General features: G+C 45.0%; 1 protein-coding gene across 2 annotated transcripts in view; it reads left to right on the plus strand.

Annotated features, from left to right (window-relative positions):
* Positions 1-26,157, plus strand: part of Sash1 (SAM and SH3 domain containing 1) — a 170,076-nt gene extending 143,919 nt beyond the window's left edge. For both annotated transcript variants that reach the window (XM_059272762.1, XM_059272761.1), the window contains 10 exons: positions 4,622-4,696; positions 6,097-6,240; positions 8,303-8,438; positions 9,583-9,752; positions 10,866-11,075; positions 11,771-11,921; positions 17,076-17,189; positions 20,938-22,040; positions 23,217-23,348; positions 25,204-26,157. In XM_059272762.1, the coding sequence (XP_059128745.1) occupies positions 4,622-4,696; positions 6,097-6,240; positions 8,303-8,438; positions 9,583-9,752; positions 10,866-11,075; positions 11,771-11,921; positions 17,076-17,189; positions 20,938-22,040; positions 23,217-23,348; positions 25,204-25,467 (2,499 nt within the window). In that variant the 3' untranslated portion in view covers positions 25,468-26,157. The remainder of the gene's footprint in view (positions 1-4,621; positions 4,697-6,096; positions 6,241-8,302; positions 8,439-9,582; positions 9,753-10,865; positions 11,076-11,770; positions 11,922-17,075; positions 17,190-20,937; positions 22,041-23,216; positions 23,349-25,203) is intronic.
* Positions 26,158-26,401: the final 244 nt, after the last annotated feature.

Raw genomic sequence — 26,401 nt, forward strand, 5'->3', positions numbered from 1 at the left:
TAAAAGGGTTCTCTTGAGAATCCACCAGAAGTCCGTGAGTCGCCAGGATGGCCGTGAGGAAGGCCTTGTCATTTCCCTGATGTGCACTCAAGCAGTATGGCCTCTCTTCTTGCAAAGCTGTCTTCCTTTCTGCACCTCGTCACTTTGGGGGGGGGGGGGTCCATTCCACTGTCGCTGCCGATCTCTAGCCCTTCTTTAAGTAGTAATGCCTTGCCTCTTATTTCCATCTGCCCTCTGGCCAGTGAAGCTGTATGATTTTTTTTTTTTTTTTAAACTGAAGCTAAACCTTGAAGCTAATCTTCTAGGGTTCAGGAGTGAGCTCTGGCTAACTTCTAGGAGTGACTGTCCTCATGCCCGGCCATCTTGTCCCTTGACCTCAAAGAAGCAGAAGGATATTAAACTCTGAAAGAGGTGCTTCTTTTTCAGTTCATGGAAACAGTAGGACAGAGCTGACGGGAAGTCCACTGCTGTCACCATTGTCAAGGACATTTTCTTGACTAGTAGATCCAGCCAGAGCGTTCTTCCATCTAAGAGAGAGGAAAAAAATCAGCTAAAGCCCCTTTGTTTCAATTATTCTAATTCAGTAGTTTTACCTTTTGAAACAGAGGGATTAGCATGTGGTAACATCCTCAGCAAAGTGCTTACTTAGATGATGACTTATTTAATAGAAGGTTTGGGGTTTTGTTTTTCAGTTTTCATACTGAAGGAGCAGGAAAGCCCTGGTTCCACTTTTCAGAGAGTGGCTTAGTTCGAACTGGAAAGTATAGATATTCCGCCCCTGGAATTCCCACCTAACTTGGAGTTTGCACAATGGCGGATGTAAAAGGGGACAGAGTGAGGCCGGGCTGGCACTGCTGTGCCCTGGCACCTTGCTTAATCCCCCCGGGGCTGCTGGCCCAGAGCCCCTTTGAAAGTCTGAAAGAACCTTTAGAGAAGAATAGGCATCCACGGTCGCTTTTCCCAGGGTTCCTTCACGTCCATGAATAGGATGTTCTTGTCCAGAACTGTATAACTGTAATTTAAATTCATGCAATCGAGTTGTGCTTTTGTGCAAACGAAGACGGATTGGCCACTGCCATCCTTCCAATGACCTCCTCTGGTTCTCAGAGAATCTTTGGGTCTTTCCTGGCTTTGGCGTTCTGAAAATATTCCCATGTGTGTTGACTTCCGTCCTAGATTTTAGTTTCTGTCTTTTTCCATTCCTGGGAGCCTTACGACACTTTTTATGCTATCAGTCTGTAGGGAAAGCTCTCCTTCTGTCTCTTTCTGTATCATGGCAACAATGTTTTGCTTTTTCTTTGTTTTGTTTTAATATCAGAATTTTTTTCCTTACTCATTCAGTCAGTCTCTGGTGTACTCTGACCTCCATATCTTTTGTAAAACGCTGGTCTTGGGGTCAGAGTTGAGCCCAGTTCATCTACCAGCTTGCCTCCAAACATCAGCACTACTCACTAATGAAGGCACTGTGAGCTGGATACTTTTAGTATGCTGAGAGCTTAACACAGACAGTACTGGGCATTTTTAATACCTGCAAAGTAATATATTTGGGGCTAAATTAGAAATCTGTGCATAGCTGCTCCTGTAAGTACAATTGTATAATTAGAAAAAATTAATTCACTCATTATTCAGAAAATATAGGATAAAGTCAATCTTTTAACCATAGAAAGAAATGGGTGGTTTTTTGTTTGCTTTTGTTATTTTGGTGCTGGGGCATGAACCCAGAGCCTCATGCATGCTAAGTAAGTGCTCTTTCACTGGTCTTCCACCCTCTTATTTCTTTGCATCTTTCACTTAAAATGCTCCTTCCCTTTCTCTTTGTTGTACACGCTTCCTTCACTTTACCCCCAAAGGGCACAGTTGGCTTTAATCTTCAACCCTGATCTTTTTGTCCTTCAGAGACGCCATACTTGCTTGACGAAACCTCAGGGAAATGATAACGCTTTGAATTCACTGGAAACAGTCATGTGTCTTGCTTTTGATTTTTATTCATTCAATTTTTTTTGTTTGGGAAAACAGACATGCATGACATTTTGGAATCTTGTCCCTTTCAAAATTCAGTCCCCTCTCCAAACATGTTCTCAACTGCATGCCCATCCCATTGACTCACTCACTCTCCTCATCCCAAGCATCATTCAAAAAATGTTTTTATAATTATTTGTACAAGAGATGAATGAGCTAAAAATATTTTGCTTATGCTTCGTTTATGTAGATCACCAGAGTTCAAAGACTGTTTTCTTTTTCTTTCATTGTTTATAATAAGTTTGTTTTCCCCTCCTGAAGGAGTGCTGCTTTGAGCTCTGGTGATCTCACAAGAAGTGAGGGCTTCCTCCAGGCAGCGCTCAGTGCTTGTTAGCCCTCCACTGATGAAGAAGGGTCTGCTTCCTATACCTCAACACGTCGCTCGGAGAGATTTTAGCTGATGATTCTGTAAACCGTTCCATCCTTTAAGCCCTTTATTTTAGGCATAAATGCATACAGCAGGCACATGAAAACCCAAATAAGCCTCTAATTTATTACAGTCATCGTTTCCACATAAATTCCTTGTGAGTTATTTCATATGCATCAGAGAAAGCATGCTGGGCTCCAGTGTTGTGGGAGATGTTGTCATTTAAAGCAGGGACGTGCAAAAGCCATAAAGCGATCAGGCATCTGGGCGCCATCCCGTGTCTGGGAAGCCCTGAGTCACAGGAAAGGAACTAGAATAAAGTCCCCTGCCTTTGCAAAACCGAGAAAATGCGTTTGGCACCATAAGCTACGAGGGAAAGTTAATGTTAAAAATTTGTCTTGAGGAGTGGCCATAATATTGCTTCCCAATTAGGTGAGCTGGCGATTCGTTTTATATAGGGGAGTCTTTCTCTTTTTATGGACCAGATACAAAGCTAGTTGACTGTAAAGAAAGCAAGGTTACCTGCTGATCTTTAGCATAACATTGAGCTAACCTCCACTGGAAAGTGAGCAAAGAGCAACAATGTTGCCAAGAGGTAGGTGGCTCTAAATGCCCTTCTTTTCTGCTCCTCTCATGTGCCACAACCGCCACCTCCCTGTGTGGCCTGTTCCTAGAGGCTTTGGTTTTACTATTGAACTCCCGGATTATAAAACGCAGAGTGGAGTTCCAGCCCCTCATTTGCATGTTTTTAATCTTGACTAAAGCCTAACCTGCAACATAATCATCAAGAGGAGCTCCCAGCCTCTTAGCAGAACCAAAGTGAAACATCAGAGGATAAACAAATGTCCAGAGTGTGTGCTCTAGGAGCGGCCGTGTGTGTGCACGCTAAGGTCTTCAGGTATATGATGTAGCGAATAAGCAGCTCTGTGTGTGTGTGTGTGTGTGTGTGTGTGTGTGTGTGTGTGTGTGTGTACACTAAGGTCTTCAGGTATATGTTGTAGAGAATGAGCAGCTCTGTGTGTGTGTGTGTGTGTGTGTGTGTGTCTTCAGGTATATGATGTAGAGAGTATCAACTCAGAATCCTAACCTCAGAGCATTTTAGTACCTGAGCTGTGCTCACACAGCCAGCAAGAAGCAGACTCAGAAGTTGGATCTATGTGCAATGTTAAAAGCCTAATCATTTTCCTCCCAGACTGAGTCTCCTATCTCGATGCAGTACATTAACATCTCTAAAATATATCTGATTAAAAGAAGCAGTGTTCGTAGTCTGCATTCTGCTTTTCTGTCCATCCCTTCCGTTCTGTGGCTAGCATGGTCTCTGAGCAGCAGGTAACACAAAACAGTAAAGCACAAATCTGCTATTCACGTTTTCTCACCAACTGCTTTTAAAACATTGCCTGCAACAAAAATTAATGTGCCTTGGCAAGAGGAGACAGGCATGGGCATCGGATGATTTTGCTGTTGTTGTTGTTGTTAGAAAAGCAAGAGAAATTGGATGCAAGTTCTGGAAACAGAAAATTGTGGAAATATAAGTAGTTCTACAAAATTTAAACCATCTAAAAAGTACAATAAACTTTTCATCCATTTTTTTTTTTTTTTTTTTTTTTGCAAAAGCATTTTTCCTTCTGAAAGTAGGGTGCGTGGTCAGTGACAGACACTTAATCAGCCCACCACCACCCAGTAAATGTGGTGTCATCCATTGTGAGAAAAAAGGTTATAATTAATTCAGTTGAGAGTTAGATGGGAAATTTATCATCATTTTTGGCCAGGATGGGGGAGGGGGGCAGTAAGTGAATAACCCTGTTGGCCTGACTGGATGGTGATAAACATACCTTCTTTCCGCCCCCTTGAGGGTTTAAAAGTAAATGACAGGAGTCGTTCAGAAAAGCCTGCTTTCCCTGGCAGAGCACAGGACTCCCAAGACCACGGAGCGGTGAGGGAGTCTCTTCCTGCACTGAGTTTATGAAGGTCTTTTTTAATTCTCAAGAGTCATTGTTTTTGCATGTTAAGCGAATTTCAGATCCCCCAGTGACCTGTGAGAACACCAAATCAGGAAGGTCTCCTCTGACACGAATCATATGTTTTTCCCTCATCACGTCTCGTGTCCTGCTCCCATTCCGTACATGTATTTGTGGCTCGGAGGTGCTCTGCACAGGGGTCATGTGTGGGGTTGACTGTGGACTGTGACGTGAGCATAACTGGGTCATTTCCACCCCACCCTCTCTTGTTCCACAGAGAACTTGCAGCTTTGGTGGATTCGACCTGACAAATCGTTCTCTGCACGTTGGCAGTAATAATTCAGACCCTCTGGTGAGTGGACCAGGAAGAAAAGCAGTCGGTGTAGACTGCAATGACCTGGGTGCCAACAGTCCCCTTTTTAGTGTCTCGAAGAGTTGATTCCAGCTCTGCTCAGTGGTTCCAAACCATATTTGCAAAGAAACTCTGTTACCCCCATCTCGAAGCTGTCCTACTGTCCCACGTGGAATGGACGATGGCCACCAGGGTCTCTTATCTCCTCAGAACATCACTGTTCTGAGTGCCTCTTCTCCAGTGTTCTTTAAGTAACACACACAGATGAGTTTGGCTCCATTGGCCTTAGTCATCCACGCCTCTGAGCTTTCCCTTCACACTAGTTTCAGTTGCACACAAGGGCTCTGATCTGATGGAGCCCTGCGATGTGGGTATCTGTACAAGACCCTCCAAGGGTGTGGGATCAGTGCGTGACTCTCCAAGGCCGATTGTTAAGTTTGGGTCTTTCTCATGTGAGGTGTCCTGAGACAAGCCCAGTTTTTTTAATGTCAAAGCAAATCAGGGCCTCGATTGCCAAGGTTAATGTCTCCTCAGATATGCGTTTGGGTCACTGTCAGGGGCCAGGTCACTATGTTAAAGTTCCCTAAAATCTTGGCCCCAAAGGAGTAGGTAAGTTTTACTTGGTTTTGCTGGCCCCTTAAGTATTTTGCCTTGAAACTATAAAAATGAAGATTTCATGCTCTATGGTTATTATGATCTTATGTCAGCTAAAATACACATCTGTGAGATATGAAGTGTCACAAAATTTCCTGCAAGATTTAAGCTGTTTTATTTGTGCATCAAATTTTATTGATTCATAAGCCAATAATTTTGTTGTCAATCTCTAAAAACACAGAAGTCCCCCCCCCATCCTTTCTTGGGAAGGTTTGTCTTTTAATGCAAAATAAAATGAGAGATGGACACAGTCTAGCTTGTTCAGGGAAGGAAATTATGCTCTTAGGGGTTGGCCATACCGAGTGTTACACGCGTAGTCTGATGCATCCTCGTACCCACCTTCTGCCCATGGGGGAGTCAATACTAGAGCCCTTCCCTTCTCCCCTGCTGCTGGGGTTACCTGAACATTGCTTCCTCTAAATCTCTGCACTAATGAAATGCAGTCCCCTCAAGTGTTTTTAAATGGTAGGGGGGGGGAATAACTGGAAAAGCATGCACTAAGATTAAATAAAATAAAAAGTGCCTGAAGCCCCAGAATAAACAGACAAACAAAATAACCTCTCAGTAGGTTTTAATTTCTAATCGCAAAGATAAATAACAGCCTTAAGTTAACAGAAGAAAAATGTGAAGATCCTGGGGAATGCTAATATTTTTTCTGAGGTCTAGGACGTTAATGGTTTGAGTAATGGAACCAGTTTCTAGCCTTTATCTCCCAGGACTAATGGTATTTACCCTCTGTTTTGCAGGGTAAAGAGGGAGATTTTGTGTACAAAGAGGTAATCAAATCGCCAACCGCCTCCCGCATCTCTCTTGGGAAAAAGGTGAAATCAGTGAAAGAGACAATGAGGAAGAGGATGTCTAAAAAATACAGCAGCCCTGTCTCTGAGCAGGTAGGTAGCCATCTTGCTGTGAACCCAGTTCCTGCTAAGGATGGTCCACTTGGGCTACTGAATGGTGCTATAAATGTGTGTGTGTGTGTGTGTGTGTGTGTGTGTGTGTGTGTGTGTGTGTTCCTTGGCATTAACCAGCTACTTGATCAGGCTGTATTTGTGTAGAAAAAGCAGCATTTTCTACAGAAACTTTGGTTACGCAGTTAGGGCTTTCCAGACACTGTTCTTAGTTCTGGGACTACAAAACACAGGCCCTGTGTGTTAGTGACTTCTCTGGTGGTTGCATCAAAACACAAGACCAAAGCAACGTAAGGAAGGAAGAGAGGGGGCTTTATTTCAGCTCACAGTTTCAAGATACAGTACATCACAGCAGGCAAGTGGTGACTTGAGTCACCTGGTCACATTGTAGCCACTGGCAGGAGGTAGACAGAGAGAAGAACCCTGCTGCTCAGTTTCCTCTGTCCTTTCTGTGCAGTCCGGGACCCCAGCCCAAGGAACGATACCACCCACATTCAGGGTGGGTCTTCCCACCTCAACTAATGTAATCTAGAAAACCCATCACAGACATGCCTGGAGCTTCGTTTCCATGGTGATTCTAAACCCTATCAAGTTAATTAGGATGAAACCCTCACAGCAGGCCTACCATTTCAGACAAAAGGAGACATAAAACAATTCTTAGTCCAGTCAGCACACGAGAATAAACCTAGTGAATACATTTAAGCACAAAGGGTGTGTGTGTGTGTGTGGGGGGGTGTTCTTTTCTAAAACACCCTTGTTATTAATTATCTACCACTAGACGCCTCCTTCAAAAGCACCCTTTGGAGTTAAGAGAGATGGCTCAGTGGTTAAAAGTCATTGCTGCTCTTACAAAGGACCTGGGTATGGTTCCCAGCACCCACATGATGGCTCACAACAGTCTGTAACTCTAGTTCCAGGGAGTCCAGTGCCCTCTTCTGGTCCCTGCAGGTACTGCCCTCTTCTGGTCCCTGCAGGTACTAGGTACCCATGTGGAATGCATACATACTTACACATAATGCAAACACTCATGCACCAAAAATAAATTTGTGTGTGTGTGTGTGTCCTTAGCTGACTTTTTAGATGTAGGATATATTGTTCTAAAGTATGTAGGAGGTCTGAAGCAGAATTCTACAAAATACTTTCTGGCTACTAGATTGCAATAGTCAGGCAGGTTTTTATTTGGGGTGGGAGTAGAAGGCTGTCTCATTGACTGACACCATATGTCATCAGTAGGAGATCACAAAAGGGATGTCTCACCCCTGGTTCTATAGAAAAATATTTCATCATTATAAACATGTCCAGTTCTGTCTTAATTGCACGTGTAGAAGGAAGAACGCCCGCCAGAGGTCTGAACTTTGAGATAGTTTTGACCTTTGATTTCAAAACCTCCTTCTCTGCCACCTTCATGGTACTCACTTTGCAGCCTGTTAAAATACCTGCTTGAAATGCGGTAAGGGATGCTTCTCCAGCCAGCCAATAAAGCCCGCTGGGACAGCAGGCATTTTTGCTCAGCTGCTGCCCCCTGGTGGCTAAACGCCAGCATCTTCTTCAGCCTGTCACTACTTCAGCAATGTTATATAAATAGAAACAACCTGGTCAAGTTGTTTCTGAGAAATACACTTTTTCTTCATGTAAATATTTTCCCATTAAAGTTAATTAACCGCCCTCTGATTGTACTTCTCAATATTAAGAGTAGCTTGAATTTGCCCTGCATTTGAGACCCAGCTTGTTCCTGGGCCATTGAGTATACTGAGTTGCTAAACCTTTAGCTGTTTTTAATAGATGGTAGATGGGGTTTTTTCCTAGGAATTTTAAGAATATCTGTTTGATATTGAAAAACAACTTTGGAGTGATTAATAAACAGTCCTACAGGCTACAGACTTAAATGTAAAAAAAAAGGATATAGGCTTTAAGGGAGAGTATTGTACATAGGGTCAAGTGTAGACATGACCATCAGTTTGACCGATAAAGTTGAGGACCAAATTAGGATTATAAAACGTCACCTGTCTACTCGGGAAACTCAGTTCCATTGGAACTCTTTCAGGACTCGGGGCTTGATGGAATGCCCAGCTCTCCTGCCTCAGTAAAGCCTGACCCTGAACACGTGGACAAGCCCAAGCTCAAAGCCGGGGGTTCTGTAGAAAGCCTTCGGAGTTCTCTGAGCGGCCAGAGCTCAATGAGTGAGTATTGCTTGCAGTGGTTCATGATTTCCCTTTGGAGTTACAGCCAGACATTCATTTTTGGGCCTCAAGTTAAGGCAAGTTAAAGATGAGCAAGGCCGTGTATCTCCCCTTAGGGTGCTATTACATATTTGTCCAGCCATGATGCAGAAGGGGGGTGTTTAAGTTTTGATTGGTGAAGGTGGAAAATGCATCCCTGAGGAAGGATCTTCTAGAGAATAAGCCAAGGGTCCAAGTGCATGAAGATGACCAATAAAATACAGGAGTCTGAGCAAGGGAAAGAATTCCAAATGTCCCTGTTGGCAAATATGGCTAAGCCATCCCAGGACCAAGGATGGCTGGTGTTAACTGAAGAGTGAGGAGGAAGAGGTGGAGTGTGAATGGAGAACTCTAAGTTCTCTCTCTCTCAGGCAAGGTACCTGACCTCTGGGTTTGTTTCCTCCTCTGTAATACACGGGAGACATGGTGGACCGTGCAAAGAAGGTACTAAGTGCTGTGGGCAAAGGCCAGGGCCTGGCCCTGCAGCATCATCCTCTGCTGCACCTCAGTGTCCCAAGGATGCCTGTCATGAGGATAAGGTGCTGGGAGACCCTGGTCAACTTAGGAACTGGATTAGGATGACAGTCGAAAGACTCACGCATCGGCCCAGCGGTGGTCCTGTCATGATGCTGTGGCTCACAGCTTCCCATCCCAGGCCTTTTCTAACACATAGTACTATTGGTAAAATGCTGTGGCTCACAGCTTCCCATCCCAGGCCTTTTCTAACACACAGTACTACTGTTAAAATGCTGTGGCTCACAGCTTCCCATCCCGGGCCTTTTCTAACACACAGTACTGTTGGTAAAATGCTGTGGCTCACAGCTTCCCATCCCGGGCCTTTTCTAACACACAGTGCTATTGGTAAAATGCTGTGGCTCACAGCTTCCCATCCCGGGCCTTTTCTAACACACAGTGCTATTGGTAAAATGCTGTGGTTCACAGCTTCCCATCCCGGGCCTTTTCTAACACACAGTACTGTTGGTAAAATGCTGTGGCTCACAGCTTCCCATCCCGGGCCTTTTCTGATACACAATACTACTGGTACCTTTCATCTTTCCCACTTGGGAAGGCTGTGCTTATCCTCCTTCCTGTCCTCCTTGCGCAGGTGGCCAGACAGTGAGCACCACCGATTCCTCCACCAGCAACAGGGAGAGCGTCAAGTCAGAAGATGGAGATGATGAAGAACCACCCTACCGGGGTCCCTTCTGTGGGCGTGCTCGTGTGCACACTGACTTCACCCCCAGTCCTTATGACACAGACTCTCTGAAACTCAAGGTAGGCTTGTCCCTGGTCTTGGGCAGCTAACCCAGGCTCTCTTGTCTCTTGGGAAGGGTTTCTTTCTTCCCTGACATTGGGTGCTGGGACTCTTACCATACAGACTAGACCATGTTTTAGCCACCCTGACCCCATTGATCTCCTTTATAGTGAGAATAAAATAGAACCAGACAGTGGTCAGGACTGAGGAAGATGTGCATTAGCTCTCGGTTACCACCACTTCCTCCCTGGCGCTACCCTTTGACCCCGGAGTCCTTCTAGAAATCCCATGCCCCTCCTTCTATGCTTCTTTTATCTGAAGGGAATAGCTACTCTGTGTGTGCACAGAGATGTTTATGGGGGCCCCTAAGATGCAGTTCGACCTAGTATAGGATGTGGCCACAGGTTAGGGGACACCCTCTTGAGACTGATGACAAGCTCTTCCTCCAGGAGTAGGGTGCTGTTCCAAGAGCCGAGGTAGGCAGTCTAAGAGCGTGAGTGACAGCCAAGGCCCGCCCACTTGACCCTGCAGAGCAGGAGGTAGGGAAGGTTGCGACCTGGGGTCAGCGTCGCATCGAGCACGGTTAGAAACGCTCTGTCTGCCCTCTGCCAAGCTCCCCATCATATCCTGTCTCAGCTGTTCGGAACAGTGACCCATGGAGCCGGAGTGGCGGCCCAGTCAGTAACATGCTTGCTGCCCAAAGCATGAGAGTTCGTATCGCCAGCATCTGTGTGAAAGCTGGGTATGGTTTTGCACCCCTGCAAAACCAGTACTGTGAGTACAGAGACAGGTGGACTAACCCCTGGAGCTCACTGGCCAGTCAGTCTAGTCGACTGATGAAATCTAGATTCAGTGAGAGTCCCTGTCTCAAAAATAAGAGAGAACGCAATGGAGAAAAGGACTGGACATTTACCTCTGGTCTCCACATACACGTATGCACACACCCACACCCACACCCACCTATGTGCATGGCCCATACACACAAACACGCACAAAATTTAAGGAGGAAGCTGACTCGACCCGTGGTGCTTCTGATCCTGGTTTTGTAGCATTTCCCCAGCTTATCTGAATTATGTCATTGCTCATGCTTAGAAATGTGCCTAATGGCAAGACCTTTGTTCCCTGGGCTGCAGAAAGGAGATATCATTGATATAATCAGCAAGCCACCCATGGGTACCTGGATGGGCCTGTTGAACAACAAAGTCGGCACGTTCAAGTTCATCTATGTGGATGTGCTCAATGAGGAAGAGGAGAAGCCCAAGCGTCCTGCCCGGAGGAGGAGGAAGGGAAGACCACCCCAGCCCAAGTCTGTGGAGGATCTCCTGGACCGGATCAACCTGAAAGTCAGTCCCTTGTTACTCTCGTCATATACATGTTCTTTTTCTTAAACTGGGCAAGTGATCTCTATCATCTGGCAAGTGTGACTCATTAATACTATGAGTATTCTACAAGAATAGTTACCAATAGTCTAATGTTGCCTTGACCTCTATCTACTAAGGGTGATAGCATAAACTCTATCAGTATTCGGCTCACAGTCACCTCCATGGGACCATGAGGCCTTCTTACCCCTCCCTAGCTATAACTCCTAGCATATTCTAGAAGAGGATATCTCCAGTGGTAGATTCTGGTTTTCCACTTACAAAAGCATCTTGCTCCTGAGAAATTCATAGGTTTTGCTAAGTTGGATTTTAATAAGCCCTCCAAATGTAAAAGGAGTCCTCACCACGGGCCATGTGGTGATAAAGGAATTAGTTCCTATCTAGGGCACAATGGCAATGATAGCAATTGGGATCCACCACAGCATGCAGCAGATACCTAGGTATCTTCCTAAACCATCAGTGAGTAAACCCATCCACTCCTATCTGCCTGCTAAGCCGGAAGACTGTGAGCCACAGAATATATTACAGATGATACTCATCTCTCGATTAGCATACAAATTATTACAGGAAAAAGTCTGAGGGGTCTCAGGCTAGTTTTTGGACATGCGTCACATGGCTGGGCCATGGACTCGCTTTGATCTTCTTGCTCTGTCTCACAGGAACACATGCCCACTTTCTTGTTCAATGGCTACGAAGACCTGGACACCTTCAAGCTCCTGGAGGAAGAAGACTTAGATGAGTTAAATATCAGGGACCCAGAACACAGAGCAGTTCTCTTAACGGCGGTGGAGCTGCTACAGGAATACGACAGTAAGTTCATAAACAGACACACAGACACACACACACACACACACACACACACACACACACACACTGCTAGATGAACATTACCATCATCATTATGATTAGTATTGTCATCAACAGGCCTCACATAAGCTGTCATCATGTGCTTAGGGTCCCTGGGGCCCCAACTCAGTTGGTCTTGCACTTTCCAAAGCCAAGGTTAATTTCCTATTGTAACAAGATAGTTTACAGGGCAGACATGCCTGTCAGTGTGCTGCAGGAAGAATGCTGCACCAGGGCCTTCCTCAAGGACCAGCAGGCTCTACCTTGTTCTTGTTGGAATGTACAGCCTTCAGTAGGTCAGTGGACATCCCTCAGTAAGAAAACAAAACAAGACAACAACAACAAAATGGCCGATGACCCGCGAGTCTCTTTGCCCATCCAAGGGTCTGATTTTTTTCTTACTGAATAGGCTTATTAGTGAATAAGTCAGCCCATCAGTTTCCATTAAAGAAGGAAATGCCTCTCTGAAGTGAGTATGTGGGGTAGGAATTCCCAAACTAAATATGAGAGCTTATTTTTATAACCTGTGATCAGAGTTCAGAGAGCTGGACAGTTTTTATTGCTGTCCATTGCTGTTGCTCTGCAAAGCCAGGCTTATCCTGTCCTTTATTCTTCAGTCTGACATTAAAAACAAAATTCTTAAAATTATTCATCATGGAGGAAGTATCCTTCCCAGTTCTTGAATTCAAGTGCATTTTCTTTCCGTGTTCTGCTTCCAGGGGACCAGTAGCTAATGGATTTCTACCCCTGCAAGACATACCAAAACCCTGGTTAAGGATGGGGGAGAATTACACATCATAAATGGTCCCTGGCTCAGAATTTCCTTGCTTTTTCTGATACCGAGAGAGCAATACACAGTTGGTAGGAACTATACTTCAAATTTTGAATCCCATTCTTTTCGTAGGGGAACAATGTGCAGTCTGCACACTGTCAGTGCTGAGCAAGCGCTGTGGGGCCCTGGTCAGCTCTGAGACCATGATGGGCAGCAGCTCACACTCTGTGCCATCCCAGATTGACGAATAGGATGTTCAGTGGATTAGGGATATTAAGTGTATTTTAGTTTAATACTATCCAAGCACACCGTTGTAAACTGAGGAAGATTTGTATTTACTGGATGCCTAAGACCCAGGAGAAAAGGAAGCAACCATGTCAGTAAATTCACTCTTTAAATTCACCAGTAACATAAAGGAAGGCTATCAAAAGAAGTCTGAACCTTAGTAGATGTCAGCTTGAGATCACTTCGGAGACAAGCCTTTGGACACATCCATGGGGAAATTACCTAGAATAAATTAGCTTTGGAGCATGCCTGTGCAGGATTGGGTAGATGAGCTTCATTGATGGGGAAAGACCCACCATTGCTGTGGGTTGTTACCATTGCATGGGCTGAGATCCTGGGCTCAACAGAGGAGAATGTGAACTGTGTATTAACATTCATCTCTGTCTGCCTGCTGACCATGAGTGCCACGTGACCAGCACCTGCAGCCACACTTTTCTCACCAGGATAGACTTTTCCCTAAAACCTGAATAAACTCTGCCTTTATCAGAGTATTTGTCACAGTATCAGAAAAAATAACTAATACACGAGGTAAATAGGCAGCCTTCAGGTCTAGACTTGGGAAGGGTCCTGTTGCCTGCTGTGGTGTCTTGTGACCAGGTCTCTGTAGCATTTGACCCTCTAGAGATACCCTGGGGTCTCCGGCCAGGTTGTGTGTGAACAGCCTGTGTAGTGACTGGTGTGGCTGACCTGCTCCATCAATATGAATTAAAATTGAACCATCTGTTCCTCTCGACCACATCTGCTCTGTATTATATGTCATTTACTCTTCCACAACCATGGAGGACAGCTGGCTTATATACATCATCCATTACATTTCCTGTTTCATTGAGATGTCAGAAGAGCAAAGCTAAATCTTGCATATCGGCAGGGATCTGAGCCTAGTTTGACATAACTCATTGGCTCAGACCCATTTCTAGGCTCATATCCTAAGATTTGTAGCAGAATCATTTTATAGGATATCTTTATTCACCATGATGCTAACTTGGAAGGCTCAGACGGACTCTTTGTTTCTTCCCAAATTCTATTTTGGGTCTATAGGTTTCCATTGTTTGCAGTTTCTCTGATACATAAAACAGTATCTCCTCTTATTGATCTTGAAGTAAAGGCTTCGGGGCTCAGCGGTTCTAATTAGTGTTGAGAGGTCACATCCAGATGTAGCCTAGTGATGTAAGACTTTCCATCCAGTGCAGTTAAATTCATTGTAATTAAGAAAATCTCCCTCCAAGGACCTCAGTCGCTTGGAGAGACATAGTTGCGTTCTGCCAAACTCGGTTTGTATGCAGTCAAGAGCTAGTAAGGTTCCCGAAGATACGTGGGAACGTCTTGAAGTGTTCTAGCTCACACTTCCACCGAAATTAACAAGTACATCTCTGGTATTGCTTGGAGGGCAGACTCATCCTGTGTCTCCCAATAGATGAGGAAAAGTGGCCTGTAGTCAGCCTTCCATTTGGAGAAGATTGCCAGCTCACTCTTCCTTATACTCTTTTAGGTCCTCTAAATGAAAAAAAAATTGTAGTAAAATACATATGCCGTAGAGTTTGCTGCTTAGCCACTGCTGGGTGTACAGCTCAATAGAAACAGTCCTCTGGAGCTGGATATGGTAGCTTACAGCTGCAATCTCATCCTGCTGCTTCCTAGGGAAGTGACTGTTGAAGCAGGTAGGGCAGAATTACAGAAAGTCTCAGGCTAGCCTGGGCTACAGAGAGAGACCCTGACTGAAAGAAGGCAGGTGTTCATTTGTATAAGCCTCCTAATTAAAGATTATTTGAAGTATGCAGGAAGCACAGAAAAATAAAACAGATGTGTGCACAAGCACTTCCTGAATTCAGTGGCAGGGAACAGTCTGCCCTGTAGGAAGTACTGTAAACCCTTTGAAGGGGCTCCTCCGGGAACCCCATTTCCTCCCCTTCTTCCCCAGAAAACTGCTATCTAGAAAGTGGTGTGTACCCTTATGTGCAATTGCTTTTGACGTTGGAGGGCCTTGGTGTCTTTGTAGTCTGCTCACCCGTGTGAGTAGGTAGAGCAGGGGAGACCTGTAGACCATGAATTCTGAGTCTCTTCAGGGTGTGACCAAATGAGCTTCCAGCCCTTTTGATCTTGTCTGACTGACAATGGGCATCTTCCTCGTGGTCCTGAGTCTTCCCTCTGTTGGCATGGATGCTAGGAAGTGTGAGAGAGAAGTCTAGACACAGGGAGTCACCTCCCTCCCTCCTCCCTTCTTGTGAATATTGTGCTCTAGCCCCTTGTCATGTGTGCCCCACATGACTGTAAATTGCACCATGGTTCTCAGGCATGGGAGAGATCCTTTCCTTTTCTGTGAGAACAGGATTTGGTAGTGCCTGGTAAGGCCGGGATGGGTCCCAGGATGCACTTCTCAACAGCGGCAGGGATCGTGCTTTCTCTTGTCTATGCTCTGGTGGCACTCAGCAGTCTGTTTTGTTGCTCTGGTACACTGAACTGTTGGCACCCGGGGACAGATGAGTGATCCCTCTTCCTGGGTAGTCAAGGACAGCTCTAAGCCCTCATTCACAAGTATCATTTTTCTAAATAGCATGCTAGACCAGAACAAAGGGCAGTCCAAATCCACAGTCTTCCACAGGATGAGAACATCACTGCAGAATGTTCCAGTTTGAGGTTGTCTAGTGGTGGTGTGTGTGAGGGGGTGGGGTGGGGGGGTGCAGTATTTGCTCATGTACTTCAATCATTGTTTGATAATTAGCACTCTTTGGGGCTATAATTTAAGAACGTGTTCTGACATCCTCTTTGGCATCATACTTGTTATAGAATGTTTTCCCTTTGAGAAATACAAACAGGAAGTGTAAAGGGAATTCTGGGAACCCACCAGCACATGCCTGGCATGGTAGCCCTCAGCCTCCCCACACATTTATCTTGATGGCCTGAGAAAAGGCGTCATAGTTCTGGCTTATTGATTTCTCTTTCTTTTTTTCTTCATGCGTGTAGTTGTTGTGGGCAGGTGAGAGGCAAAGAGAAAGAAAAATAAATTAAAGCCATTTGTCTTTAAGACTAGCTATTTATGTAGAAAATGTTCTCTTGGTTTCCGTTTTGTGTGACCAAGTACTTTCTCCACATAATTATCTGAAGATGCTCTGTGTGAAACCTCAGTGGCCTGGCTCCCCCGGGCTCCCTCTGTAGAAAACACTGAGTGATACTACCTGGGAATTGAAAACTCACATGGTTTCCCATGTGCATTACTCCAGGGAGACTTCCTAAAACAACATAGTTAGCTTGTCACCTGATTTTCCCCCCTACCCTTACTGAGTTCTGATTGATAAATAATGATGCTTTTTTTTGGATGGGTTGTTCAAGCTGGGACTGTTCCATTTGCCAGTCAGAGGGTCTCCTGAACACTTTCCTCGCTCTGGATGCAGGGAATAGAAATGCTTGCCCAAGGCAGAGTGAGAAGGGTCAAAAGAACTGAAACCTTCAACACTGCAGAAGACAAAGATCTGTTCCTCTTCATGCAGGGGTCTGTTCTCTTACCAGCCTTCCTCTGGCTGAGACGATACAACAGGTAGCATATTGTTACCACAGGCCAACAATATTCTCCAATGCTAATAAAGCAATATTTCATTTGACACTTTTATATCAGTTCCCAAATTTGAAGAGCCCATAACATAAATAACTTGAAGTTCAAAATCTTCCAGGTGCCTGAAAAAGCACTTGACCCTATCTACTTTAATGAAAACCTTATTCACTCACTCACACTCCTTCTCACTGATAGTTCCATCATTCAGCAGTGCCCTCCTCCTTGCCAATACCACACTCTGTATCCCCACCTCCACCCCCCCCCCAAGGCTTCAGTCTGCCTCTATTTGGATAGCTTGAGAGGCATCAGAGGCATCAGCATATTTCAACCCTGGCCTCTCTTACTAACTTTATTTTCACATGGTGGATACATTACTTGAAAGAGAAGTGTTCCAATGGCATTAGCTCATATTTTATTGTAGTTAAGCTTAAACATGGGTGTCGGTAGCAAAGGGTAAAACAATCTGGCTGACTTGGGGACTCCTTGTGACACCACGCTGTGTGTTCATCTCCAGGTAACAGTGACCAGTCTGGGTCCCAGGAGAAGCTGCTGGTGGATAGCCAAGGCCTGAGTGGATGTTCCCCACGAGACTCTGGTTGCTATGAAAGCAGTGAGAACTTGGAAAATGGTAATGTTTGCTCCAACCACCAGAACATGCTCCGACAATTCCCAGTTTCAAATGTGGAACAATACTATCTCCAAAGACTCAGTTCTTATATGCCAGTGAAGCCACTGGTCATCTTTCCATGTCTGGCCTCGTCCTGCCCCCTACTGCTCTCAAGTTAACATCTGTGCTTATTCCTCCTGGCTGCTGTGTGAAGTTTATAAACTCTGTCTAAATCCCCGCAGCCATAAAGCCTAAATTGTGCATCTCCTGTGCCCTTTCCTTCACATAGTAACCACCAGCATCTCATTGCTGGGAATGATTAGGCCCATAAGGAAAACAATTTACCAGGTAGACTATCCATCAAGGATACCCTGGTAGCCATGTCTTATATGTTGTGGCTGCAAAGCCTGATTCCAGAGACAATTACCCCTAGAGAGGGTGACTAGAAGGCCACATGTCTTATTTGTGGCTTCTCTCTCTTAACAGTTGGAAAGCAGTCAATATGAAACTCCTAAAGCCTCTTCCATAAAGAACCAAGGTCTTAAAGCAGAATAAGGCAGACAGGGTAAATGGCACAGCAGGTGACCCTGTCTCTTCCTGTTGTGTTCCCCAAATTCCCATTATAAGATTAGAAAGAGTAATAAAGGGGTCATGTGGCCGCCATGACCTAAATCTCCATTGAACATTTGAAGACTATATTGGCAACATACCCAGGTTCCACAGCATATAGCAGCTATTGGGATTCTCATCCAGTAGTAACAAGTTTAGGCTATTTCTTAACATTTTTTGAAGCAAGCCATCTTAAACTGTAGGTTGTAGTTTGTTAGTGGGTTGTGAAATCAGTTTAGTGACCCATGGATAACAGTTTTCTAGGACGCAGTAGAAATCAACATATTCCACAGGGTAAGGCTTAGAATCATTAGTAGGATTACTATAATCTTTGCTTCACGTGTGCCTGTTGGATGGTAGACATAAAATGTGTTTCTTGATGTAAATCATGCTTAAAAACAAATAGTATGAGAGAGTTATTTTGGGGGCACCCAAACCAGTTCTAAGATAAGGCAAATAAATGCCTGGCTTCAAAGTCTCATGAAGAGCTTACTCCCGGTTACCAACCATATTCTTAGAGAAACCCCACCTCTGCATCGGCACCCTGGGCATCTTATCTACCTCACACTGATGTCGATTCTGATGAGCATCATGGGAACTTAGAAATTTACCTATAACCTCTGCTACCCAGAATGTTCTATCAATTTAGGAAGATAAGCGAGTCTTCTGATGCTTAACATTTAGATGATAACCTTGGTCAAAATGCAATGCACACCCATCCAGGAGCCCAGCACTGTGCCGGTTTAGCCAACAGCAAATCCTTGGGTAGGTCTGGAAGGCTTTTTTCTTTTCTGTTAGTAGCTTTTCTATAGCTAAAGCAGTCTGCTAACTTAACCCCAGCAGTACTGGATTGATAAATCAGGAAAGAAAGATAACCCTGCCATAGGGGTTAATGCCCAGAATAATTTAGGTATGCCTGTTGAAGAACTGGATTAAATAAACTGATGAGCCTTGCTTGGATTTCAGGGGAACTCAGGAAGCAGAATTGAACCTGGCATTGATACATACGGTTTATTTTTGGGGTGTAATGAGAAGAAAACGTATTTCCAAAACTTGCGCTCAATGAATTTTAAGAGTTTTCTATTTCAACTGACTTTTAAGCTTTCATGTGATGTGCTCTCTGAAGTATTTCCCTTTTTCATTTAGCTGTGGTAATTCCTGTTATTGAGAAATGGGATGGTAGCAGGTACATTCAGTAGTCACAGTAAGCCATTATCTCCATGAATCAACAGTATAGCAACTTATTAAGAAGGGTCTCATGTGCTGCTGTTGAACAGCATAGAAATCCAGGTAGGACAGGGTGTACAGTATGAACCTCTTCGTAGAGGACACATGCCATTTGGCCAGGCCTCAGCTTCGCAGGATGTAAAATATTTCATATGCTGATTTGGGCCTTATCCAAAAGGATGGCCTCATTAATAAAAAGTCCAATTGAGGAGAGCACTGTTCTCATTTGCCAGCCTTGGGGCTTGCAGTTATGCTGGGCATGAAACACTTCATATTATCAGTTCGAGGTTTGAGTAAGCTTAGAAAGCAGTGAAATCATGGACGGAAACCCTTTTTCTCCCTGCTGACGAAGGCTAAGCCACTTGTAATGTAAGAGCCCCGGGCCTTTCTTTCTATTCCGTTTCTTTCATTTATATTGCCTCACAGAGAGATTTTTTTTTTTTTTTTATCAAAGAATGCCTTCCGTTTGCCCTAAAGCAGCTATTTTCCTTATAGAGTGGGCACCATCCAACCCATTTTCTTACCCTCCTTATCAAATCGGTCCACAGCCTGATTCCTCCTCCCCCCCCCCCCCCCGCTGCTCTTTGTGTATTACATTGAAAGGGTGATATTGCTTAAAGGGGACCTTCAGAATTCTAAATCAAAATACTGAATTCAGGATGTTTACTAACAGGTTAGGGGGGAAAACCCTCTTCATTATATTAACAACTTACTAGCTTTTCAGTGATTAGACACAGCTGTTTCTTTGTACCTTCCAAGCCCACCAAAGATTTGTGGGGTTCTTATCCTTTTCTAGAGTAACATAGTCACCTGGCTCAGATGTTCTGTTACCTGGAGTATTCTCAGGTTTATCAGTCCAGCTACCAGGGACACAGCGGTTATTATCAAAGAGTCAAAACACCTTTGATATGTGTATGCATGCATAAGTGTGAGCTTGCCTGTGCCTACACACATGCCTACATAGTCAGTGAGCATGAGCTTGCCTGTGTCTACACACATGCCTACATAGTCAGTGAGCATGAGCTTGCCTGTGTCTACACACATGCCTACATGGTCAGTGAACTTGAGCTTACCTATGCCTACATAGTCAGTGAGCATGAGCTTGCCTGTGTCTACACACATGCCTACATGGTCAGTGAGCATGAGCTTATCTGTGCTCCGCACATGCCTACATAGTCAGTGAGCATGAGCTTGCCTATGCCTACACACATGCCTACATGGTCACAGCTTGTTCCCAGTAAAGATTGTCACACAGTAGCTGTCACAGTAAATATTAGTCAAGAGCGATCAAATGAATAGGTTATGTCTGGCTGACAGTTCAGCCTGCAAGCTGATGGGTCATTGTGATCAGGACAGTTGCCGCTCTAGAAGCATCCGAGTAAGTATTGTGCGGATGCTCCTTTGGCAAAGCACCCCTTTCAGCTTGTTTGATACTGGTCTGTATCCAAGTTGCCTCGTTGTTTCTGGGTAAATATATTCAAGTAGAACAGCTTCAAGGAAAGAATGATTTGAGTGTTTTTGTTTCGTCCGGAGCACCTTTTCGTGGGTACCATTCATAGAACCTAGTCTAAGACATCAGTACAACCATGACTTCAGAAAGTCAAGCCACCAAACAGATCTTATGGTTTGGTTTCTGAGCAGGGCGTGCATAGCCAATCAGCCTTCTGTACCGAATGCAGCTTGGAATAGACATTAACCCTAGGCTTCTTCTACTAGACACAGCGTTTCTTTTCCACATAACAAATTAGTTTCCGTCTATATAAGTCCTTTAATGAGACTAGAGTTCTTTATAAAAATAAAAACGGGTCCCTAATCACCCCACATTTTTCAGTGACGGTTTTGTTGACACAGGAATTATGTCTCCTAGCCCAGGTTTGTGCATCAGTTTCACTGACTCTATAACGTGGTTGTAAAATCTCTCTTTCTCTCACAGGCAAAACTCAAAAACTCAGCGTTCTGGCTACCAAGTCATCCACAGACTCCAACTTAAAGTCTTTCAACAGGAGTCAGCCAGGCAATTACCCAACATTGCCTTTAACAAAATCAGTGGAGGTCCGCAAGCCGGGAGAGGAGAGCAGGCTGGGACGAGGTCTAGCCCCGGACACTGCCAAGCGCTGTGATGTGCCCTGTGCGACTGGTGTGAATAAAAACCGAAGGAGCCTCCCGGTCTCCATCTGTCGCAGCTGTGAAACCTTGGAGGGCCCTCAGCCAGTGGAGAATTGGCCCCGATCCCATTCCCTGGATGACCTTCAGGGAGATGCTGGTGTTGGCAAGGATGTGCCCAGCGAGGTGCAGGATGTCTGTCCTCAGAATGTACCAGAAGTGCCACAGAAGACATCTGCCTGCACCTCCGAGGCTCTACCCCGAGGCCGAGGTCCGACTGCGGAAGACGGGATGCTTCCGACCCAAAGCAAGAGATTTTCGGAGCCCCCGAAAATGATGACGAAGAAACTGGATGGCTCCGCAGCGGCCTCTAACCTTGGCCTATCTCCTCCTCAGTGTGTACCCAGAAATTTCGAGGCTCAGCCTCCCATTAAACCAGGCTTAACAAGGACGTCTCTTGAGGGTCACAGAAAAGGACATGACCACCACCCCCTGGGCACCAAAGAAGGGACAGATGGGGAGCAGAGCGCCCCGGAGACCAGGACGCAGCCCAGACATCCGTCGCAGCCCCCGCCTGTGCCTGCCAAGAAGAGTCGAGAGCGCCTGGCCAATGGCCTGCACCTGGTCCCCAGCCTAGAGGCGCCCACCCTGCCGCTGAAGAAGACCAGCCCCGCCAGCCCCTGTGACTGCCCCTCTCTCCGGGAGCCCAGGCCTCCCTCGGGGGCTGAGCCTGGCAGCCCATCCTGTGCAAGACCTCCACCCTGGCTGGCAGAGCTGCCCGAGAGCGCCAGCCTGCAAGAGCACGGTGTGAAGCTGGGCCCAGTGCTGAGCAGGAAGGTTTCCTGCGTCCGGGGCGTGGACCTGGAGATGCTCACGGAGAACAAGCTGCAGGCCGAGGGCATTGATCTCACTGAGGAGCCCTACTCTGATAAGGTATCCGAGGCCTGGGCCTCAGAGCCTCTGACTTGTTTTTCTCAGATGAGAGCCAGGTAAGGGGAAGGCCCCAGCCACAGGGGGCTGTGCAGACAGCATGGCACAGTCTACTTATGACCTCTGTGAGCTGCAAGTATATTCCCCTACCCCTGGATTAAATACAAATGCAGCTTCCTGGTTTTCTTTTCCCCTTGCTTTCCCGGGAGCACCATTAGTACAAGAGCTGATCCCTAATGGGATGGTGTAATGGGCAAGGGAGACCGCAGCTTGGGTGCATAGCCCACAGCGTTCGTGTGTTCCTTTCTGTGTCGTTCAACTGGGGTTTCAAATAACCTGTATTATTCCCGCTCACAGAGAGATTGCTGTAAGCAAATACCGTTCATGGGAACATACATAGAAAACTGGGGAGCGAACAGTTCTGTGCCCTGTTGTGGTGGACTGCGGCAATTATATGATTATCTGTACACAGCAGGGCGGGAGGCATGATAGGAAAACCCCTGATGCACCAAAAGCATTTCTGTCTATAATGAAATAGAGTTCTCATCTGAACAGAGACAGGAATAAGGGCACCGACACCAAAGCGACTTTGAAGGCAAATCGGTGATATTAGAAGTGGCTATACTTGCCTTCGGGAAATGCATCTTCTGTTATAATGTGTTCCCGAGAGCCCTTGTTATTAAATTCTTATGATCATGAGTACCTCCTAAGAATACCTCCTCCTTATTCCCCCCCCCCTTCTTTGATACTTCATGACTGTACCTTTGAAGGAAATAAGGAGAGTTGTATGGTAATTGTGGCCTGGTGATATAATGGTGCCATTCTCAGATGAAGGGCAAATAGTATCTGTAGAGTAATCTCCACAGATTAGGAGACTATGTTCAGCCGCACTAAGGAATTGAATTTTGTAAAACGAGTTTAAGGCATTGGCCTGAAAAATACAGGATTGTGTCGCCTTAATTATGTTCTGAAATATTGAGAGCTTATTGGTGTGTCTGGAAGAGGAAGATATAGGCATGCTCCTTTTCAAGGATCCGTCCCAATAATAAATAGGATGTGTTCCTTTTGAACTAACTCTTGGTGTTATTTTCTAATAGCTAAGCCTTAACGTTTGCTGGTTCTTAGGTGGGGGAAATGTTTGTACCACCGTTCACGCCACACTTCTCTTTCCCCTGGCAGCATGGCCGTTGTGGGATCCCTGAAGCTCTGGTGCAGAGATATGCTGAGGACTTAGATCAGCCTGAGAGGGATGTTGCCACCAATATGGACCAGATCCGGGTGAAGCTGCTTCGGAAGCAGCATCGGATGGCGGTGAGCAACCCACATTTTGGGGGAGGAAGCCATAGCTTTGTACGCGGTACATTTAGTTCCAAGACCATGACTGACAAGTGTTAACAGCACAAGGACTTGCTAGAGCCCTAGGAAGAGGCACCTAGGGAGGAAATAATAATGATTTTGTTGGGGATTTTATACATGCTAGAAAAGGACTCTACCACTGAGCTATGCTACCAGCCTGTTATTTTTATATCTTATCTACCTATCTATTTATCTATCTATCTATCATCTATCTATCTATCAATCAATCAATCAATCATCTATCTGGGCATGGTCTCACTGTATAGTTCAGGTTAGCCTTCAATTTGTGATTCTCCTGCCTCAGCCTCTTGAACTCTGGGATTGCAGGCATCATAGTTGGATGCTCAGGCTAAGACAATTTTAGTTAAATAAGAGGAATAAGTTCAGATCTGTGTGCATCCCGAGAAAACTGCAGTTGGCATCAGTGTGTTACATGCTTGGAAGATGTTAGGCATCTTTATTCTTAGTAGCTCAGAGAAAGCTGTATGGAGTAGGGAGGAATTTGTGCCTGTTAAGTTTGACTTAGATATCGTATGGTATCTGCCTTTCTCAAAACACCATGCTGTATGTCCTAAGTACATAAAACTTCTACTTCTCAGTTTTAAACTAGTCATTTCTGTGCACATGTAAACTAGTAAATGTACAGCTCTAAACCTCGTTGTTTTTACTTATGAGATCATGAATCTGTTTTAGTAAAATATTTTTCTTATCAAGATCTCAAGGTTTTTTTTTTTTTAAGTGACTAGTCTGTGGCTTAGCCAATTACATATCAATAAATGTTTAGGGTCTTTTTCCCCTAGCTTTTTATTTTAAATGGTGTAGTGAGAAGCACATTGTTTTTAAAAACACATTATCTATGGGCTTTCCAATAATAGCTAAGAATTTTTATTCTTTCATGAGAGTTTGCGTCACCAAGATGATATAAATTCAGGGCTGGAGAGATGGCCAGCGAGCACAAAACCTCAAGTCTGGGGTCTCAGGTCTTATCTCCAGAACCCGTGGGAAAAGAATCTGGGTGTCATGGCCCACGCTTGTAATTCTGTGTGTGGCTGAGGAGGCAAAGACAAGTGGATCTCTGGAGCTCACTGGATCTCTGGAGCTCACCCAGCCTAGCTGAATCAGCCAGTTCCAAATGAAAGCTAGAAGCTCTGTTTGAGATGAACAGCTCCTAAGTAAGGACATGGAAGGTTGACCTCTGCCCTCTGGCTTCCATGCATGTCATGTGCACTTTCTTGAATATGAGTACATGCACAATTATACAAAATGATGTGGTCTTTTATACCCTGCACATCTTCTGAAAGAAGCCTTTTATGTACCTAACAATCAGGTTTTAACATCCGTTTCTCTGCCCTAGTCAACTCTTGATATTATATTTTAAATTGTTGATTGACCGTGTACATTTAAATATTTAATTTTCTGGTTGTTAATACAGGGTCAAAATACAGTAGAAAACACACTTTATAAAAAAAACCTTTCCCATTGAGCATCCTTTTCAACCTGTTCATACAGCTTTGTCTCTGCAGTTCACTTTAGTCAAAGGATTTCATGGAGACAAAAATAACAGGATATATGTAAATGTCTACAGCTTGGAGCCTTACACACATAATTGGGGTTTGATCTAATCCCAGATTCCTTCTGGAATCTTTTAGAATAATTCCTTAAAAATCTTTTTTTTTTTTCATTTTTGCAAAGAGTTCTTAACGTTTGACATCTCAGCGTAGCTGAGTACTATCCTCTTTAGTCATACAAGAAGTCACCCTCTCACAGTACCTGTGCATTCTTCATGACATGGCTTTTCTTATTTACCCAGATTCCAAGTGGTGGGCTCACAGAAATCTGCAGAAAGCCCCTCTCTCCGGGATGTGTCGCATCCGTGTCGGATTGGCTCATTTCCATTGGCCTGCCCATGTACACCAGCACCCTTTCTGACGCAGGGTTCAGCATGCTGAGCCAAGTGCCTTCCCTGTCCCACACTTGCCTTCAGGAGGCCGGCATCACCGAGGAGCGACACATAAGGAAGCTTATATCCGCAGCCAGACTCTTCAAACTGCCACCAAGCCCTGAGGCCATGTAGCCAGGCCTGCCACGGCCCTCCCTGGACAAGAGCCAGCCTTCCACTGTGCTTATGAAGCTGATACAATCCCTCCATATCTGCTGGGGTTGACCTGACCCAGAAGGAAAGTCCCTGCGAGGGGCTCACAAATCGCAGGATTAGGACCAGAACTGAGGAAAAAGGACCCCCTATTCCAAGGAAATCAGTATGGTTCTTTTTGATCCCCAAAGGCAAGACAAGCACTTAGTTTTCTTTTCAGACACAGAAAAGCCAAGATGCCAAGTTCTTGCAAACCCTGTGCATCCAGTCTGTCTTTGTGCTGGTAGAGGGCTAGGAGGAGCGGACGAGGCAGTCCACTCCTGTCTGATCGGGCTCTCGTCCACCTGTTGGTCACCCCGCTGGATGCTGAAGCCCGATGGGCTGAGCTAGGCCAAAGCAACAGACTCTGGAGTTACTGTACACTATGGACCATCCTCATTTGTTCAAAATCGAGAACAGCTGAGTACACCCAGAACAGTCCTACTCTCCTGTAGATAAACAAGGGACATTTTAATTGCTTCCTAGCAATTACTTTTATTTGCCTTAATATAAACTTTTAATCAGTTATCTATCTATCTAGTGTCAGCAACCCTTAACCCTAGGTTCCAAATCTTCAGCTTAGACTGCCGTCTAACGTGTTTGGGGTGTTTCCAGCAAAAATAGCCTTTTTTTTTTTTTAAAACAGTCTCGTTCTAACATGGTTTATTTTATAGAGGTGACTACCAGGCACACATTTCATGTTGACTTTTAGCTTTTAAACTAACTATAATTTTAGTAAAAGTCCATCTGGATTCACAGAGGGGCATGTGCACTAACTGCCCTTCTTTCTACTCACTTTAGTCAGTGGCCGTCATGGTGGCCACGATGTTGCAGCATTTATGTGGAATCCTGACCACATCCATTCCAAAATGCAGTC

Source organism: Peromyscus eremicus, chromosome 8b, assembly GCF_949786415.1.
Source record: "Peromyscus eremicus chromosome 8b, PerEre_H2_v1, whole genome shotgun sequence".
Taxonomy (NCBI): Eukaryota; Metazoa; Chordata; class Mammalia; order Rodentia; family Cricetidae; genus Peromyscus; species Peromyscus eremicus.